Source organism: Bos indicus, chromosome 7, assembly GCF_029378745.1.
Source record: "Bos indicus isolate NIAB-ARS_2022 breed Sahiwal x Tharparkar chromosome 7, NIAB-ARS_B.indTharparkar_mat_pri_1.0, whole genome shotgun sequence".
NCBI lineage: Eukaryota > Metazoa > Chordata > Mammalia > Artiodactyla > Bovidae > Bos > Bos indicus.
In genome coordinates, this window is record NC_091766.1 from 40592906 (window position 1) to 40611214 (window position 18309).

Below are 18309 nucleotides of genomic sequence, written 5' to 3' on the forward strand. Positions count from 1 at the left end.
GTGTATTCTTGCCACCTCTTCTTATTATCTTCTGCTTCTGTTAGGTCCATACCATTTCTGTTCTTTATCGAGCCCATCTTTGCATGAAATGTCCCCTTGGTATCTCTAATTTTCTTGAAGAGATCTCTAGTCTTTCCCATTCTGTTGTTTCCCTCTATTTCTTTGCATTGATCACTGAGGAAGGCTTTCTTATCTCTCCTTGCTATTCTTTGGAACTCTGCATTCAGATGCCTATATCTTTCCTTTTCTCCTTTGCTTTTTACTTCTCTTCTTTTCACAGCTATTTGTAAGGCCTCCCCAGACTGCCATTTTGCTTTTTTTGCATTTCCTTTCCATGGGGATGGTCTTGATCTCTGTCTCCTGTACAATATCACAAACTTCCATCCATAGTTCATCAGGCACTCTGTCTATCAGATCTAGTCCCTTAAATCTATTTCTCACTTCCACTGTATAATCATAAGGGATTTGATTTAGGTCATACATGAATGGTCTAGTGGTTTTCCCTACTTTCTTCAGTTTGATTCTGAATTTGGCAATAAGGAGTTCATGATCTGAGCCACAGTCAGCTCCCAGTCTTGGTTTTGCTGACTCTATAGAGCTTCTCCGTCTTTGGAGATCTTCATAGAACCATTCAACTTCAGCTTCTTCAGCATTACTGGTTGGGGTATAGACTTACCAGACAGCAAATGAATTTTAGGTTCTTAGGAGAATAATGGGGGGTATGGTAGATGATGATGATATCTGTTTGAATGTGATGGTGACTTCCTATCTCCTTTCCTGTGATGATTCAATCTTCCCTGTGATAAAACTCCCAGGGAAGGGATTTACTACAATTGAATTCTTTCTTTGAAGAAATTCTTTCTTTGTGTTTAAGTAGATAAGGGGAGCTCAAAGAAAGCTTTTTCCTGCATTTATTGATTATAAAATGTCTTCATTACACCAAAGTGGCATACTGTGATTTCCTATATAATCATTATTTTACCTTTTCTCAAACTTGAGATAACTTTGTTCCATATAATAAATATAACAAAATTTAAATCTAGTCAAGTAATGACATTAAAAACATTTTAAACCAAGTATCTGGTTTGTTGACCTGTTAACTTTTCCAGTAGTAAATTTTTATCTTATTGGTCTGTCCTTCCACATAAAGTAATTGAGTTAGATTTGAGAGTCAGTTTCCTTGCCCAGGGCTTGGGTAAGAATCCATTTTGGTTCCAGTATTATCTACAAATAAGCAGAGACTAGCTGTTAACAGATAAGAATCTTCTTTCACCTCACATGCGTGGTCTAGCTCCAAGCTTTACGGAAGTAACTGATAACAAATCTCCCACACGGATGGCTGATGTAATTTAATGTTACAAATATCACTATTTTTGTGGAGGGAAATTTCCAGTTAAAATTAGAAATTTTAAACAAACATTATCAATAATGTAAAGATTTATTTATGTAAAACATGCTAATTTTTTAGCTAATTGTAGCATTGTTATAATAGAAATACTGAAGTAACCGAGAGAGAGAGAGAGAAGACCAAAAAACAATCATTACATGATTATATAATGGGGTACTTTGTATCATTAGTGGTGATATTATGAAAATATAATAACAGTCATCTACAAAAGAACTTTACACAGAAAATTATAAGATACTGAAGAAAGAAATCAAATATGACATAAATAGATGGAGAGATAGTCCATGTTCCTCGGTAGGAAGAATCAATATTGTGAAAATGACTATACCACCAAAGGCAATCTATAGAGTCAATGCAATCCCTATCAAATTACTAATGAAATTTTTCACAGAGCTAGAACAAAAATTTCAAAATACATATGTAAATACAAATACACGAGCAGCCAAAGCAGTCTTCAGAAAGAAGAATCCAGGTGGAGGAATCAACCTTCCTGACTTCAAATTATACTACAAAGCTAGTCATCAAGACAGTATGGTATGGGCACAAAAACACAAGTATAGACCAATGGAATAAGATAGAAAACTCAGAAATAAATCCATGCACCTATAGGTACCTTATTTTTGACAAAGGAGGCAAGAATATACAATGGGGCAATGATAGCTTCTTCAATAAATGGTGCTGGGAAAACTGGACAGCTACATGTAAAAGAATGAAATTAGAACACTTCCTAACACCATACACAAAGATAAACTCAAAATGGATTAAAGACCTAAATGTAAGACCAGAAACTATAAAACTCTTAGAGGAAAATATAGGCAGAACACTCAATGACATAAATCAGAGCAAGGTCTTCTATGATCCACCTCCTAGAGTAAAGGAAATAAAAATAAAAGTAAACAAGTGGGACCTGATTAAACTTAAAAGCTTTTGCACAGCAAAGGAAACTATAAACAAGGTGAAAAGACAACCTTTAGAATGGGAGAAAGTAATAGCAAATGAAACAACTGACAAAGGATTAATTTCCAAAATACACAAGTAGCTCATACAACTCAATGCTAGAAAAACAAGCAACCCAATCGAAAAGTGGGGAAAAGACCTAAAGAGACTTTTCTCCAAAGAAGACATACAGATGGCTAACAAACAAATGAAAAGATGCTCAACATCACTCATTATTAGAGAAATGCAAATCAAAACCACAATGAGATATCACCTCAAACCAGTCAGAATGGCCATCACCAAAAAGTCTACAAACAGTAAATGCTGGAGGGGGTGTGGATAAAAGGGAACACTTTTGCACTGTTGGTGGGAATGTAAATTGATATAGCCACTATGGAAGATGGTATGGAGAGTCCTTAAAAAAACTAGGAATAAAACCACCATATGATTCAGCAATCCCACTCCTAGGTATATACCCTGACGAAACCAGTGTTTCATTGCAGCACTATTTACAATAGCTAGAATATGGAAGCAACCTAGATGTCCATCGACAAATGAATGGATACCGAAGTTGTGGTTCATATACACAATAGAATATTACTCAGCCATAAAAGGAATGCATTTGAGTCAGTTCTGATAAGGTAGATGAACCTTGAACCTATTATACAGAGTGAAATGAGTCAGAAAGAGAAAGATAAATATTGTATTCTAATGCATATATGGAGAAGGAAATGGCAGCCCACTCCAGTATTCTTGCCTGGAGAATCCCAGGGACGGGGATTACAATAGCTAGAATTCAATTGAACCTGCATCTTCTGTGTCTCCTACATTGCAGGTGGATTCTTTACCCTTTAAATCCTTATCTTTTTCCTGATAGACTCATGCTAGTGTGAGCAGAGGGGACCTTAAAGAGGCTGAAGAAATTGGAGACCTTGGGTGTTACTACATCTTCATCACTGAGTGTCTGGTTCCCAGTGGGGACCTACTCAAGCATTTAGGGACTGATGAGTTTATTTGTGAGTAATAAATGGTTTATGGCACTGGTTCTCAAATCTCAGCAGGCAGTAGGAGGAACACATCCCAAGAGTCTCTGACTCAGCAGGTGTGAGCTGGGGCCCCAAAATATGTATCTCTAACAAGTTCTCAGGTGACATGGATGCTCTTGGTCTGGAACCATGCTTTGAGAATCCCTGGTCTAGCACTGTATTCCTTAAAGGATCAGCACGAGTGGCATCTACCCAAGAGTTTGTTAGAAAGGCAGATTGTTGACCCCAGCTTGACAATCAGAATCTGCATTTACAAGATCATCAGATGATTATTATAGATGTGAAAGTTTGGGAAGCAGGGCTTTAGTACACGTGTTCTCAAATATGAGTTGGGTAAACCATAAATGCAGAATGGGATGTGTGACAATCTTGTTGCAGATATATTTTTATCACAATTGTGACTGAAACATAAACTAGAATTTAGAAATTTCTGAACCAGAATTTGGGCTTTCCCAGTGACTCAATGCAGGATCTGCCTACAATGCAGGAGCCACAGGAGACATGGGCTCGATCCCAGGATTGGGAAGATCCCCTGGAGGAGGAAATGGCAACCCACTCCAGTATCCTTGCCTGGAGAATCCCATGGACAGAGAAGCCTGATGGGCTATAGTCCACAGGGTCACAAAGAATCAGACACAACTGAAGCGACTTTGCACGCACATACAGGGCCTGATACTTCCTGAGCTCTGCCGATGGCTAAGTTAAAACATCCTCAGTCCTGGTACTTTCAGAAAAAAAGAATTGGAACATATGAGTGTATAGTTTCTGAATTCAGCAGATCAATTTCATGTTGGATGAGAACTGAAGAAAAGTGGCTACTTGTTCTCTACTCTATTGCGTGAGAACTATAACAAAAAAACTGTTTCACTCTCCCAGCAACAATGGCTCAGAGTCAGCAGTCAGCTCATTGCTGCCTTGAAATTATCACTGTGGCCAGCTTGTGCTTTGTGGCTCTGATGGGTGATGTAGGGGAGGAAGTGGGGGGCCAGATGGTGGAGATTGTATGTTCGGCCCTTTCACCTTCCCCCTTGTAATGTTAGTCTTGAAAAAACAACAGGAGGAAAAATTTCTTTTTACTTATCTTGAATAATGTCCAGTCTTTTCTATTTTTCTTACTCTTTCTCTGCAGTCTTGTCTTCTGAAGTATCAGATCACTAAGGAAAGGCATTTACATTTAATTTTATTTTTATCAACGGAAGAACAAACAGACGTTTGTTCTGTTTTTAACTTTATTTCTTTTCCTTATAGGAGGGTTTCTTTTTGTGTGTTTGGAAGAGGACAAAATATTAAGAATATTGAAATCTAAAATTTATGAGAAATAGGGATAGTCCCTGCCCTATCTGACTCTGAAATCCTGAAATTTTCTTGAAAGTAAAATGAACCCAGAGTGTTAGATTTATTCTTTCATGTTTCAGCCTGATTTTTCCACACCACACCACACACACACACACACACACACACATTCTCACACTCATATCTCTTCCTTTTCCCCTCCCCTGCCTTCTCTACCATGCCTATGCCCATCCTCTGGCAACTTGTCATTGGTGAAAGTATGAATCAGTGGTCAGATGTAACATCCTGTCCCGTTTTGTGGCCACTGTTACTTTGGTCAAGACACCCCAAGTGGAATTAAACTCAGGATCTGAGAAACAGAGTCACAGTGAGAGGATGGGAAATAATCTCATGAGAGAAATCAGGTGAGTCCTGACTCTGGGCACAGCCCTTCCTGGGAGAAGAGACAGGGAGAGGGAGGTGGGGTGTGTGCATTTGGAATGGTGGATCAGTTGTGCTTTAAGAAGGTTGAACTTAAGGACAGCATCTCCTAAGAACATACAGGAACCTTCCAATCCACTTTCTCTTGGCTTACTTTGGAATTGTGGTAGGTTTCCAGATTTAGAAAATAAAAATACAAGATGCCAGTTAGATCCGAATTTCACATAAATACATGCATTTTTTTTTCAGTATAAGTATCCCTCGTGCAATATCTGGAGCACTATTGCACAGATCATGCTCTGTGCATGGGTCATTCTTAAACTGAAAAAGTTGTTTATCTGAAATTCAAATTTAACTGTGCATCCTGTCTTTTATCCAGCAACCTGGGTCTGTGATCACTTGAATCTTCCTACAACTCTTTCTTCATCTGGGTAGAGGGCTTATCTTGCCATTCATTGACTTCATGGGATCAGTGTGAAAATAAACACTCAGGTTTTTACAAATTGTGGAAGCAAAATAATTCACTCAAGTGTTTTTAATTTAAGTAGTGCCTTTTGTGGGTGATTTTTTTGTTTGTTTTCATTTTATTTATTATTTTTTATGAGTTTTTTTAAAATTTTATTTTATTTTTAAACTTTACAATATTGTATTGGTTTTGCCAAATATTGAAATGAATCTGCCACAGGTATACATGTGTTCCTCATCCTGAACCCTCCTCCCTTCTCCCTTCCCATACCATCCCTCTGGGTCGTCCCAGTACACCTGCCCCAAGCATCCAGTATCGTGCATCGAACCTGGACTGGTGACGCGTTTCATACATGATATTATACATGTTTCAATGTCATTCTCCCAGATCTTCCCACCCTCTTCCTCTCCCACAGAGTCCATAAGACTGTTCTATACATCAGTGTCTCTTTTGCTGTCTCGTATACAGGGTTATTGTTAGCATCTTTCTAAATTCCATATATATGCGTTAGTATACTGTATTGGTGTTTTTCCTTCTGGCTTACTTCACTCTGTATAATAGGTTCCAGTTTCATCCACCTCATTAGAACTGATTCAAATGTATTCTTTTTAATGGCTGAGTAATACTCCATTGTGTATATGCACCATAGCTTTCTTATCCATTCATCTGCTGATGGACATCTAGGTTGCTTCCATGTCCTGGCTATTATAAACAGTGCTGTGATGAACATTGGGGTACACGTGTCTCTTTCCCTTCTGGTTTCCTCAGTGTGTATGCCCAGCAGTGGGATTCTGGATCATAAGGCAGTTCTATTTCCAGTTTTTTAAAGAATCTCCACACTGTTCTCCATAGTGGCTGTACTAGTTTGCATTCCCACCAACAGTGTAAGAGGGTTCCCTTTTCTCCACACTGTGGGTGATTTTTTATCCCTATCCTCATCAAACACTTCCCTCTTATAGGTAAATAATTTTTTCTTTGCCTAAGATATATAGACATTTTTTTGTTGTTGTTGGAATGACTTTTATTTTATTCTTTATTGAAATATAATTGCTTTAAAAGACACAACTTTTTTATCCATTCATCTGTGGTCTTAGATTGTTTCCAAACAAGATATATCAAGAGTTGGCAAGGGTGTAGAGAAAAAGAAAGACTTGTATACTGCTGGTGGTTCAGTCACTGTGGAAAACAATTTAAATAATTAAAAAATGCAACAATCATATGATCTAGCATTCTTGCTTATTGGTACATATGCAAAAGAAATAAAAATAGGATCCTCCTATGTTTGTTGTAGCATTATTTACAACAGCCAAGACATAAAAATAACCTAAGTATTGAGCAATAGATCAATGGATAAAGATTATTTTTTCTTTTTTCTCTTGTTTTTCTTGATAATAGCCATACTAATGAGGTGATATCTCATTGTGGTTTTGATTGATTTGTATTTCCCTGATAGTTAATGATTGTTGTTGTTCAGTCTCTAAGTTGTGTCTGACTCTTTGTGACCCCATTCACTGCAGCATGTCAGACTTCCCTGTCCTTCACTGTCTCCTGGAGTTTGCTCAGACTCACATCCATTGAGTTGATGAACCATCCAACCATCTCATCCTCTGTTGCCCTCTTTTCCTCTTGCCTTCAATTTTCCCCGGCATCAGGGTCTTTTCCAGAGAGTAGTTGGTGGCCATTTGGATGTGATCTGTAATACAGGTAGATTGATCTGGCCTTCCAACACTCAACATATTGCTCCTGTGTTCCAATGAATATATCCATTTCCCACTAGCTAACATCTAAACTGTGGAACATTTGTTTTAGAATTTAAAGTCCTATATATTGTTTTAATCACTCCCTCCTTGTTCTCTTCTCCCTTTGGGCATTGCCTCACTGTCTTGCTTAGCAACCAGCCTCTAATTAAGTAATTTCTACTTACTAATGGAGTCTCTCCAAAGCAATTTTTACTTTGAATGTATCTTTACAGCCCCTATAACTGTCTAGAATGTAGAACAAAATAGAAATCTAAAGAATGTGTACTTAGTTAAATATATCTTTTTTCCCCCTTTCTGTCATAAATATGTTGTATGGATTTTGTCAGTTTGGTCTCTTGGCCCATTTGAGTTCAAGTGTGCCTTGGCTGTCAGAATGCTTGCTCCAAGGTTCATTTTCAACCATTTCTTATTTGTCAAAACACAATATTCATTCTACAGTGCTGTGGCCAGATATTACATCTTCCTGGTCTTTGCCAGAAATTATTCTTTCACTATTCAGTGACTTGTAAATGGTTCATACACACTGATGACACTAAACGCATCTTGCTCTGTCATGGTTATATGGGTGTAAGACTTTTAGATAATGTATTCTCTGACCATGAGGATAGTACTCTTAAACTCTGAAAATCCCTGAAATTCTTGCTAATAATCTGCAGAAAGAAGGCTCTCAATAAATGTTTTCTGGCTAGTGTGAAGAAGCATGTGCACTCATTGGAGGAGGGCAGAGGGTACAATTTTCCTCTTCAGATTACTGAGACTTAAAAGGAGCTTTCCATTTTTAGCTGTCTTCCTTTCTGTATTGATTTTTGAAATATCCAATTTTATCTGTTACCATGTTCTGATAAGGTTGGTGGTTTCTTTCAAAACAGCCATTAATTTTGCTTACTTTACAAACATGAAAGCATCATGAAGATGCTGATTCAGTTCGACCATGTTGTAAACGAAGCCAGTTAGACTCAGAGAGATGAAAGTGTCTTGGTTTTCTTACACTTGTCATTGCAAAACCCCCTTTTTATTCTCTTCATGGGATCGCAAAGAGTCAGACACAACTGAGCGATTAACACACACACACACATATTCTACTCTCTAGCCATTGCTCTCTGCTTAGGATCCTAGTCCCATCTTCTGGAGAAGCCTATCAGCTAGATTTCTGCTGCTACTGCTGCTGCTAAGTCGCTTCAGTCGTATCCGACTCTGTGAGACCCCATAGACGGCAGCCCACCAGGCTCCCCCTTCCCTGGGATTCTCCAGGCAAGATCACTGGAGTGGGTTGCCATTTCCTTCTCCAATGCATGAAAGTGTAAAGTGAAAGTAGGAAGTCACTTGGTCATGTCCAACTCTCAGTGACCCCTTGGACTGCAGCCCACCAGGCTCCTCCGTCCATAGGATTTTCCAGGCAAGAGTACTGGAGTGGGGTGCCAAAGTCCAGGAAGATGTGAAGAGGAAGTAGACAAATGTTGTCTTAGGATTTCTCATGGTTGTCATCTGTGAATGATGCCTCCACAGTAAGAGAATATTCTAGGTCCTCCTGAATGCCCACAAACTTCAAGGCAACCAGATTCTATAGTACTCAAGGAACTCACAGGACTGAGTGAAGTATTCAACTTTCATTTATAGTAGGGACTAATAATTATCTCAGGCTTGCTCTCTGCTCTATACACCATTCAGAAGTTCATAAGATTATCTCATTATTTTTCCATACCAAGTGGTTATTTTTATCCTTATGTATGGTTTCATTGGAAAAATGCAATATTATATATAAAAGTGTTGGATTTTTGAATACATTTATAAATTGGTGATGGGAGATTATTTTATTTCCAGTAAGTAAAATACGGGTAATTTCTGTCTAGAGTATTCTTTGCCTTGGTGAACTTCAGAAGGCAGGTTAGCAGCATTGTTTGCAGTTCATACAACTGGATAAAGGAGGAAAGAATAATTTCTAATAAATAATTCACCTGAAAAATCATGAAGCTAGATTAAGCTTATATTTGATAATTGTCCTGTTTTTCTTGTGATCCTGGATAAGCTCCTTGGTTTCTATGATTGCATAACTGTATGTGCACTGTGAGGGTAATAATATTGCCAGATTTAGTTTTAGTCACAACTAGATTTAGTTGTGACAATAAAATGAAACAATGTATATGTGTTAGTGGGCTTCCCTGATAGCTCAGTTGGTAAAGAATCTGCCTGCAATGCAGGAAACTCCAGTTTTGATTCCTGGGTGGGGAAGATCCCCTGGAAAAGGGATAGGCTACCCACTCCAGTATTCTTGGACTTCCCTTGTGGATCAGCTGGTAAAGAATTCACCTGCAACGCAAGAGACCTGGGTTCAATCCCTGGGCTGGGAAGATCCCATGGAGAAGTGAAAGGCTACCCGCTCCATTATTCTTTCCTGGAGAATTCCATGGACTGTACAGTTCATGGGGTCTCAAAGAGTCGGACATGACTGAGCAACTTTCACTTTTCATATATGTTAGCAGGAACATCAGTTCAGTTTAGTCTCTCAGTTGTGTCCAACTCTTTTTAGCAGGAACATAGTAGCTGATTAATGAATGATACCTATTATTTAATTCCATTAGTACTGAAATCAACTTTATTTTCAGATTCTTGAGTTACAGTGCATTTTGCCTCAGTGAATTACTTATAGAAATTATTTAGTTCACAACGAACCCCATTCAATGTACTGCTGATATGATTGAGAACAAGATGGAAAAAAAAATTCTACCTCATGGAACTTGTTCTAGCAGGAGAAATGGGTTACAATGATACAAATTGTGCACTTCAGGGAGTTATAACCACTATGAATGAAATATAGCAAAGGGAGGGGTATGATGTCATGGAGAGCTAATATTAGAGTGACATGGGTATTTGGGAATAAGCAGAGTAGGCAAAAATCTGTGGGATTAGCTTCCAGACAGAGAGACCATGTGTAAAGGCCCCAAGGAGAGTCAGAGTATGGTGTGTAATGGGATGAGGAGGGCAGAGGACATGAGGTTAATAGGGTTACCTCTTGGCCACTCCACATTTTATAACTGCTTGTCCTGGTTTTTTTTCTCTAAGTGTTATTGAGATATAGTTGTTATGCAAAATTCATATATTTAAAGTATGTATTTTAAAATTGATACATATTTACACTTCTGTGATATCATCACCACAGTTAAGGTACTAATATCTTAATTAGTGGAGATAATTAAGAGTGAAATAGAGGAGAGTGAAAAAGCTGGCTTAAAACTCAACCTTCAGAAAACGAAGATCATGGCATCTGGTCCCATCACTTCGTGACAAACTGATGGGGAAACAATGGAAACAATGAGAGACTAGTTTTTTGGGCTCCAAAATCACTGCAGATGGTGACTGCAGCCATGAAATTAAAAGACGCTTGCCCCTTGGAAGAAAAATTATGAACAACGTAGACAGCATATTAAGAAGAAGAGACATTACCTTGCCAACAAAGGTCCGCCTAGTCAAAGCTAAGGTTTTTCCAGTAGTCATGTATGGATGTTAGAGTTGGAGAATCGATGTTTTTGAACTGCGGTGTTGGAGAAGACTCTTGACAGTCCCTTGGACTGCAAGGAGATCCAACAAGTCAATCCTAAAGGAAATCAGTCCTGAATATTGATTGACTGGAAGGACTGATGCTGAAGCTGAAACTCCAATACTTTGCCCAACTGATGCAGAGAACTGACTCATTTGAAAAGACCCTGATGTATGCGAGACAGCAAAAGAGACACAGATGTATAGAACAGTCTTTTGGACTCTGTGGGAGAGGGAGTGGGGGATGATTTGGGAGAATGGCATTAAAACATGTATAATATCATATAAGAAATGAATCGCCAGTCCAGGTTCAATGCAGGATACAGGAAGCTTGGGGCTGGTGCACTGGGATGACCCAGAGGGATGGTATGGGGAGGGAGGTGGGAGGGGGGTTCAGGATGGGGAACACGTGTACACCCATGGCAGATGCATGTTGATGTATGGCAAAACCAATACAATATTGTAAAGTAAAAAAAAAATAAATAAAAAAAGAAAAAAAAAAAGACTGAAGGCAGGAGGAGAAGGGGATAACAGAGGATGAGATGGTTGGATGGCATCACTGACTCAATGGACATGAGTTTGAGCAAGCTGCAGCAATTAGTGATGGACAGGGAGGCCTGGCATTCTGCAGTCCATGGGTCACAAAAAGTTGGACACAACTGAGAGACTGAACTGACTGAACCATCACCTCCAGTTTCTTTGTTTTGTCTGTGTGTATGTGTTTTGTGTCTGAGTTAAGAACACTTAACATGAGATCTTAATATATTTTAACATGCACAATAACTTATTATTAACTATAGGAACTATGTTGTGCTGCATATTCTGGAACTAATTTATATGGTATAACAGAAACATGATATTATTGAGCAGCAATTCTCCCTTTCCCTTTCTCCCCAGCCCTTTGCAACAACCACTCTACTTTCTGCTTCTATGAGTTCAACTATTTTCTTTTTTTAAAAAAATTAAAACTTACTTAGTTTTCATTGAAGAATAATTGCTTCACAATATTGGTTTGATATCTGCCATAAATGAAGTAGCCATAGGTGTACATATGCCCCCTCCTTCTTGAACCACTCTCCTACCTCCCGTCCTTTCCCACCCCTCTAGGTTGTTACAGAGCCCCAGATAGAGCCTTGAGTCATAAAGCAAATTTTCATTTGCTATCTATTTGACATATGGTAGTTTATATGCTTCCATGCTACAATTATTTTCAGTTTCACATATAATTGAAGTCGTGCAGTATTCGTTCTTCTGTGACTGGATTATTTTACTTAAGCATAATATACTCAAGATTCATCCATGTTGTTGTAAAAGGTAGAATACTTTCTTTCTATGGCTAAATAATTTTAGATAGTATGTATATGCTACATGCCACATTTTCTTTATTCATCTGTGAATGGGTTTGTGTTGTTTCCATATCTTATTTATTGTGAATAATGCTGCAGTAAACATGGGAAGGCAGATATCTCTTTGAGACCCTGATTTTGATTTCTTTGGACATATATTCAGAAGTAAAAGAATATATGTATACTCAGAAATAACTAGTTTGTTTTTAATTTTTTGAGAAGTCATCATACTGTTTTCCATAGTGCGTGCATAATTTGCCTACATACCAACAATGCACAAAGTTTCTAATTTCTCCACACCATATATATATATATATATATTTCTCCACACCATATATATATATATATATATATATATATGTATATGTATATGTATATGTATATATATATTGGCTTCCCTGGTAGCTCAGCTGGTAACAAATCCACCTGCAATGCAGGAGACCCCAGTTCAATTCCTGGGTTGGGACAATCCACTGGAGAAGGGACAGGCTACCCATTCCAATATTCTTGGGCTTCCGTGGTGGTTCAGAGGGTTAAGAATTTGCCTGCATTGTGAGAGACCTGGTTTGATCCTTGGATTGGAAAGATCCCCTGGAGGAGGGCATGACAGCCTACTCCAGTATTCTTGCCTGAAGAATCCCCACAGACTGAGAAGCCTGGAGGGCTACAGTTCATGGGGTCACAAAGACTCAGATATGACTCAGCTATAAAACAACATACACACACACACAATATATTTTTTATAACAGCCATGCCATTTTAATAGGTGTGAGATGATATAACTCACTGTGATTTTGATCTGCACTTCACTGACAACTAGTGATGTTGAACATTTCCAGGCAGCTGTTGGCCATTGGTATGTCTTCTGTGGTGATGAAGGTGAAGTGAAACAGTTGTGCTCAAAGAGTTGAATTCATGTATGCCATGACGAAAAGTGTTTCCCTCTTTTAAGGTCAGTCAGACTTTATGGGAAGCCTATATGAGATAGCACTCTTGGCCTTAAGAAAATAATAACATAGAAGAGGGACTACAGTGGGTGCCGATTAAAAAGTTGATAAACCCCTTGAACAAATACTGTACCTAATGGCTGTTCTATACTTTAAAAAATTAGAAATTATATAGCTGAGAGATGATAAAAGATTTTCAAGGTCACTTCTGCTATAAAATGATGAAACTACAGTGTACAAATGATGATTTAACACATGTATATGTTGTGAAATGTTTACCAGGATATATCAGTAATTTCTGATATCAAGTCATGTGTCATTTCCACTATACCACAACAACCTTTTTTTTTTTCCAGACAGGGCAGATGTTAACGTATTCTTCATAGAAGCCCAAATAGTGTGCTATAGAAACAACAGGAAGGGATGAATGGAATTCTAATTTGAACTGGCAGGGACGTAGGGCATGTTTGAATAATTGCAGCTTGGATTGTTCTGCAAATGTTAGGCAGGCTGAACAAAGTGGAAAAGATTGCAAACTAAAGGGACAATGTGTGAAAACATATAAGAGTTTGAAGTACATGGTGTTTCAGGAAGTACAGTTGTCAAAAGTTAGAGCATATTGCTCAAGGATAATCCCTATAGGAGAAGAATTTGAAAATGAGATTTGGCATTTGATGATTAAAAAGTCTTCAAAGGCATCCAGGAAGTGATAATGCAATGAACATGAGTGGATAAAGATGTAATGTGGCTTATATGTTAAGAGAATTGTCTGTCCTCAGTGTGTAAGGTGAAATGGAGAAAAATGGACAAAGTTAAGAAGTTCTAAAAAATAGATGAATTAAAAGGAAATGAAGAGCTAAAATTCAGCAGGACAACCAAAATGGAAAAAAAAGAGGTTTGGTGAAAATAAATGCACTTCACTTTGGTGTTTGTCAGTCATTTAGATCACAAATGTGACATGAGAGAAGGAAAAAATTATTCCCCTGAATGACATATAAGTCTCTTCCTGGCCTCTCCTGGGGACCTCTCCATTATTAGAGACTCTTGGGATATGCTGCACATATTTGGAGATGAAGGAGACACAGAAACAGAGAACAGTGACGAATCTTAGGCGAGGTGGTACTTCCCAACTTCCTCCCGTAACTGTCAAATAAATCCCCATCAAATCTGCCAGACAGAGGAAACAGAAATGATAAGAATCAGACTCAGCTCTTCCCCTTTCCTTTGTCTCTGATAACACTTTTTTATTCTCCAGACTCAGCCATTACCCCATGCCTCTGTGTGGTCATTCATGGAATGAAAGAGCCATGAGACTTGTGCCAAAGATTTTCCAGCTTTCACTCTCAGACACTCTAATCCAATGGCATTGAGGGGAAAGGGAGATAACATTTAACAAGCAACTGAACAAGTGCTGAAATATTGTATAGTTGAGCTAAATCATTACAATGATACCACAAAGGAGATATTGTTATCCCCATTTTTATATGTTTTGAAATTAAGACTGCAAGGGTTTCAGTCTCTCAGTTAGAAGGGGTGGTTTTTTTTTTTTTTTTAATTTTATTTTATTTTTAAACTTTACAAATTGTATTAGTTTTGCCAAATATCAAAATGAATCCGCCACAGGTATACATGTGTTCCTCATCCTGAACCCTCCTCCCTCCTCCCTCCCCATACCATCCCTCTGGGTCGTCCCAGTGCACTAGCCCCAAGCATCCAGTATCGTGCATCAAACCTGGACTGGCAACTCGTTTCATACATGATATTATACATGTTTCAATGTCATTCTCCCAAATCTTCCCACCCTCTCCCTCTGCAACAGAGTCCATAATACTGTTCTAAACATCAGTGTCTCTTTTGCTGTCTTGTACACAGGGTTATTGTTAGCATCTTTCTAAATTCCATATATATGCGTTAGTATACTGTATTGGTGTTTTTCTTTCTGGCTTACTTCACTCTGTATAATAGGCTCCAGTTTCATCCACCTCATTAGAACTGATTCAAATGTATTCTTTTTAATGGCTGAGTAATACTCCATTGTGTATATGTACCACCGCTTTCTTATCCATTCATCTGCTGATGGACATCTAGGTTGCTTCCATGTCCTGGCTATTATAAACAGTGCTGCGATGAACATTGGGGTACACGTGTCTCTTTCCCTTCTGGTTTCCTCAGTGTGTATGCCCAGCAGTGGGATTGCTGGATCATAAGGCAGTTCTATTTCCAGTTTTAAAGGAATCTCCACACTGTTCTCCATAGTGGCTGTACTAGTTTGCATTCCCACCAACAGTGTAAGAGAGTTCCCTTTTCTCCACACCCTCTCCAGCATTTATTGCTTGTAGACTTTTGGATCGCAGCCATTCTGACTGGTGTGAAATGGTACCTCATAGTGGGGTGGTTTAAGTCATCAAACATGTAGCTAGCAAGACTCCAAAGCCCACGATCTTCGTTTGATTACTTGAGAGAGGTTTTCTATAAGACTTCTCTTCTTTCCAAGAAGAGGGTACTTTGGACCTTCTGGAACATGGGAAGGTGGGAAGCCTGCTGGTGGTTCTCAGAGGAGTATGAGGGGATGACATGAAGCCCTCTGCCTGTAGCTTGTCTATTGTTCAGCATTAAATGGATAAAAAGAACTGTTTCCTTCTTCTGGAAATCTATAGCTGACACATACATTATATTGAGAAAGTGTGAATCTTCTCTTCATCTGTCCAATGATAGGGTTCAGGATGTACTACCCTAAAATATGGTGCCTTGGTATATTGACTATCTCAAGCTGAAGGAATTCAAGGACAGCAGAAGCAGGATGGTTGTTCTGACTTCCCAAAACTTGCCTTTCTTCCCTGAAAGCAGGAGATGAATCTCTTATGTGAAAGGGAAGAGAGAAATTCCTATCACCAGAGACAAGGAATTTAAGGTCAAAAAGCTATGTTAACAAAACTTGTTACACCTTTGTCATTTATTAGCTCTAGCTCAATCCCTCTGCCTTGTCAATGTTTTACAAGCTTATTGTGCCTTTGTCTACAAGATATACAAGCTTCCTGCCCTGGTCACTTCTTCTGGTTTTCTTTCTTAAGTGAAGGCTCTCATATGCATGTAAAAATTAAATAAAATTTGTATGTTTTTCTCCTGTTAGTCTGCCTCATGTCAGTTTAATTTTTAGGCCCAGCTGGAGACCTAAAGAAATTAGAGGAAGACTTTTTCTCCTCTACATCATCTATCTACTTCAAGTTTGTATCTATATATGTACACAGCATGCAAACAGGCCCATATTGACTAAAAATAATAAAATTTCTGAACAGTGCAAGAAAACTTTAAAATTATAAGATTAATAGTTTTATTGTTCTTTATCATCTTAAATATTTTATGATCTCTGTATGATGCAGTCTTTCAAAGATGATAGTTTAAAGGAAAATTCAATAACGGAGAATCCATATTGCCTCTAGTGGAATTAGACCCAGTCCATATTTCCTCAGGCAACATGGATTTAGAACTTACATTTTGGACAGAATTTTATAACCAGATCTCCACAATTGTTTATGAAGAATTTTACATTCCTGCTAGAGCTAAAGTAACTAAATTAAAAGCTTGGATATTCCCCAGAGAATAAGACTTTAGTAGGCTTCTGTATTCAGAAAGGGGAAGTAGTAAATTGACTAAAGAAAAGGAAAATGTACCTTAAGAGGAAATTCATTTACCATCTCATCATTCTGCTCTTACTTTTAAAATTGTGTTCCGGGTCAAGTGCTTAGCCAGGCATCAGAGACTGAAGTACCTGACTTTGAAGCAGATGAATTTTTCATGTGTAGATGATCATGTTTTTTTTTTCTCTTTATCCTCATTAGTTAGTAATTAAGTGTAGAATTTGATGACTCTTGGTGATGCTTTTCTGCTTTCCAAAAAGTAGAAAGAATGTGTTAAAGATTTTCAAAACAAACTACTCTTTGTGACCATTGAAAAGTATTTTGCATTGTTATCTTCATCTAGGTTCTAATAAAGTGGCAGGTGCTTTAAAAGCAGAGAAAGGAACAAAGGAATCACCACTAACAGGAAGACTAAGGAGAAGGCAATGGCACCCTACTCCAGTACTCTTGCCTGGAAAATCCCATGGATGGAGGAGCCTGGAAGGCTGCAGTCCATGAGGTTGCTGAGGGTTGGACACAACTGAGTGACTTCCCTTTCATTTTCACTTTCATGCATTGGAGAAGGAAATGGCAACCCACTCCAGTGTTCTTGCCTGGTGAATCCCAGGGACGGCAGAGCCTGGTGGGCTGCTGTCTATGAGGTCACAGAGTCGGACACGACTGAAGTGAATTAGTAGTAGTAGTAGTAGTATTAAGGGGTGGTATCTTGTTGTTGTTGTTTAGTCACTAAGTGGTGTCTGACTGTTTTTTGACTTTGTGGACTGTAGCTTGCCAGTCTCCTCTGTTCTTGAGATTTCCCAGGCAAGAATATTGGGGTGAGTTGTCCTTCCTTTTCCAGGGGATCTTCCCAACTTGAGACTCAAATCCACATCTCCTACATTGACAGGCAGAGTCTTTACCACTGAGCCACCTATGTAAGACCATTCTCATCATGTTTTCTCTTTCCTCCCTAATTAATTTATGTCATCTGTAGCCTTAGAGTGTTTGGATCTGAGTCTTTGAAATGTTAACAGATGCAAACAATAACAATATCAACTTAGTCTGTTTTCTTCTATACTCATCAATATCTTTGAGATCTATATTTATTAGAGTGAGTGTATCTGCCTTGTAACTTTGTATCTGCACTTGCTTCACACCATCCATTCATTGCCAACCCGCTTACCGAAGTCCTGCTGTGGATATCTAAAACATACCTCTTATATCCCTTTGGAAGGAGTGACCTGGAATATACACCATTTCTTTACCAGAAGGCTACACCTTCTACTCTCCCTTTCTGGAGTTTTTGGATCTTCACATCTGTTCCTATACTTGAAAAATGCATGTTTTCTAATTTTGCTGTATATTTTAAATGTAAATTTGTAACCAATTGTTATTTTAATTTTCATTTCTCTGGTTGTTTATTGGTGATTTTGTGTATCTATTCAGGTGCTTCTTAGGCTCTGAAGCTTCTTTTAAATGTTTACTATCCAAAGCCTCTGCTCCCAGAGCAGCAAGCTGAGTTCCCTGTGCTACATA

General features: G+C 38.3%; 1 protein-coding gene across 1 annotated transcript in view; it reads left to right on the forward strand.

Annotated features, from left to right (window-relative positions):
• Window positions 1-4930: 4930 nt before the first annotated feature.
• GCSAML (germinal center associated signaling and motility like) overlaps window positions 4931-18309 on the forward strand; it is a 52609-nt gene continuing 39230 nt past the window's right edge. The window contains exon 1 of the mRNA XM_019964799.2: window positions 4931-5087. Within this exon, the coding sequence (XP_019820358.2) occupies window positions 5059-5087 (29 nt within the window). The 5' untranslated portion in view covers window positions 4931-5058. The remainder of the gene's footprint in view (window positions 5088-18309) is intronic.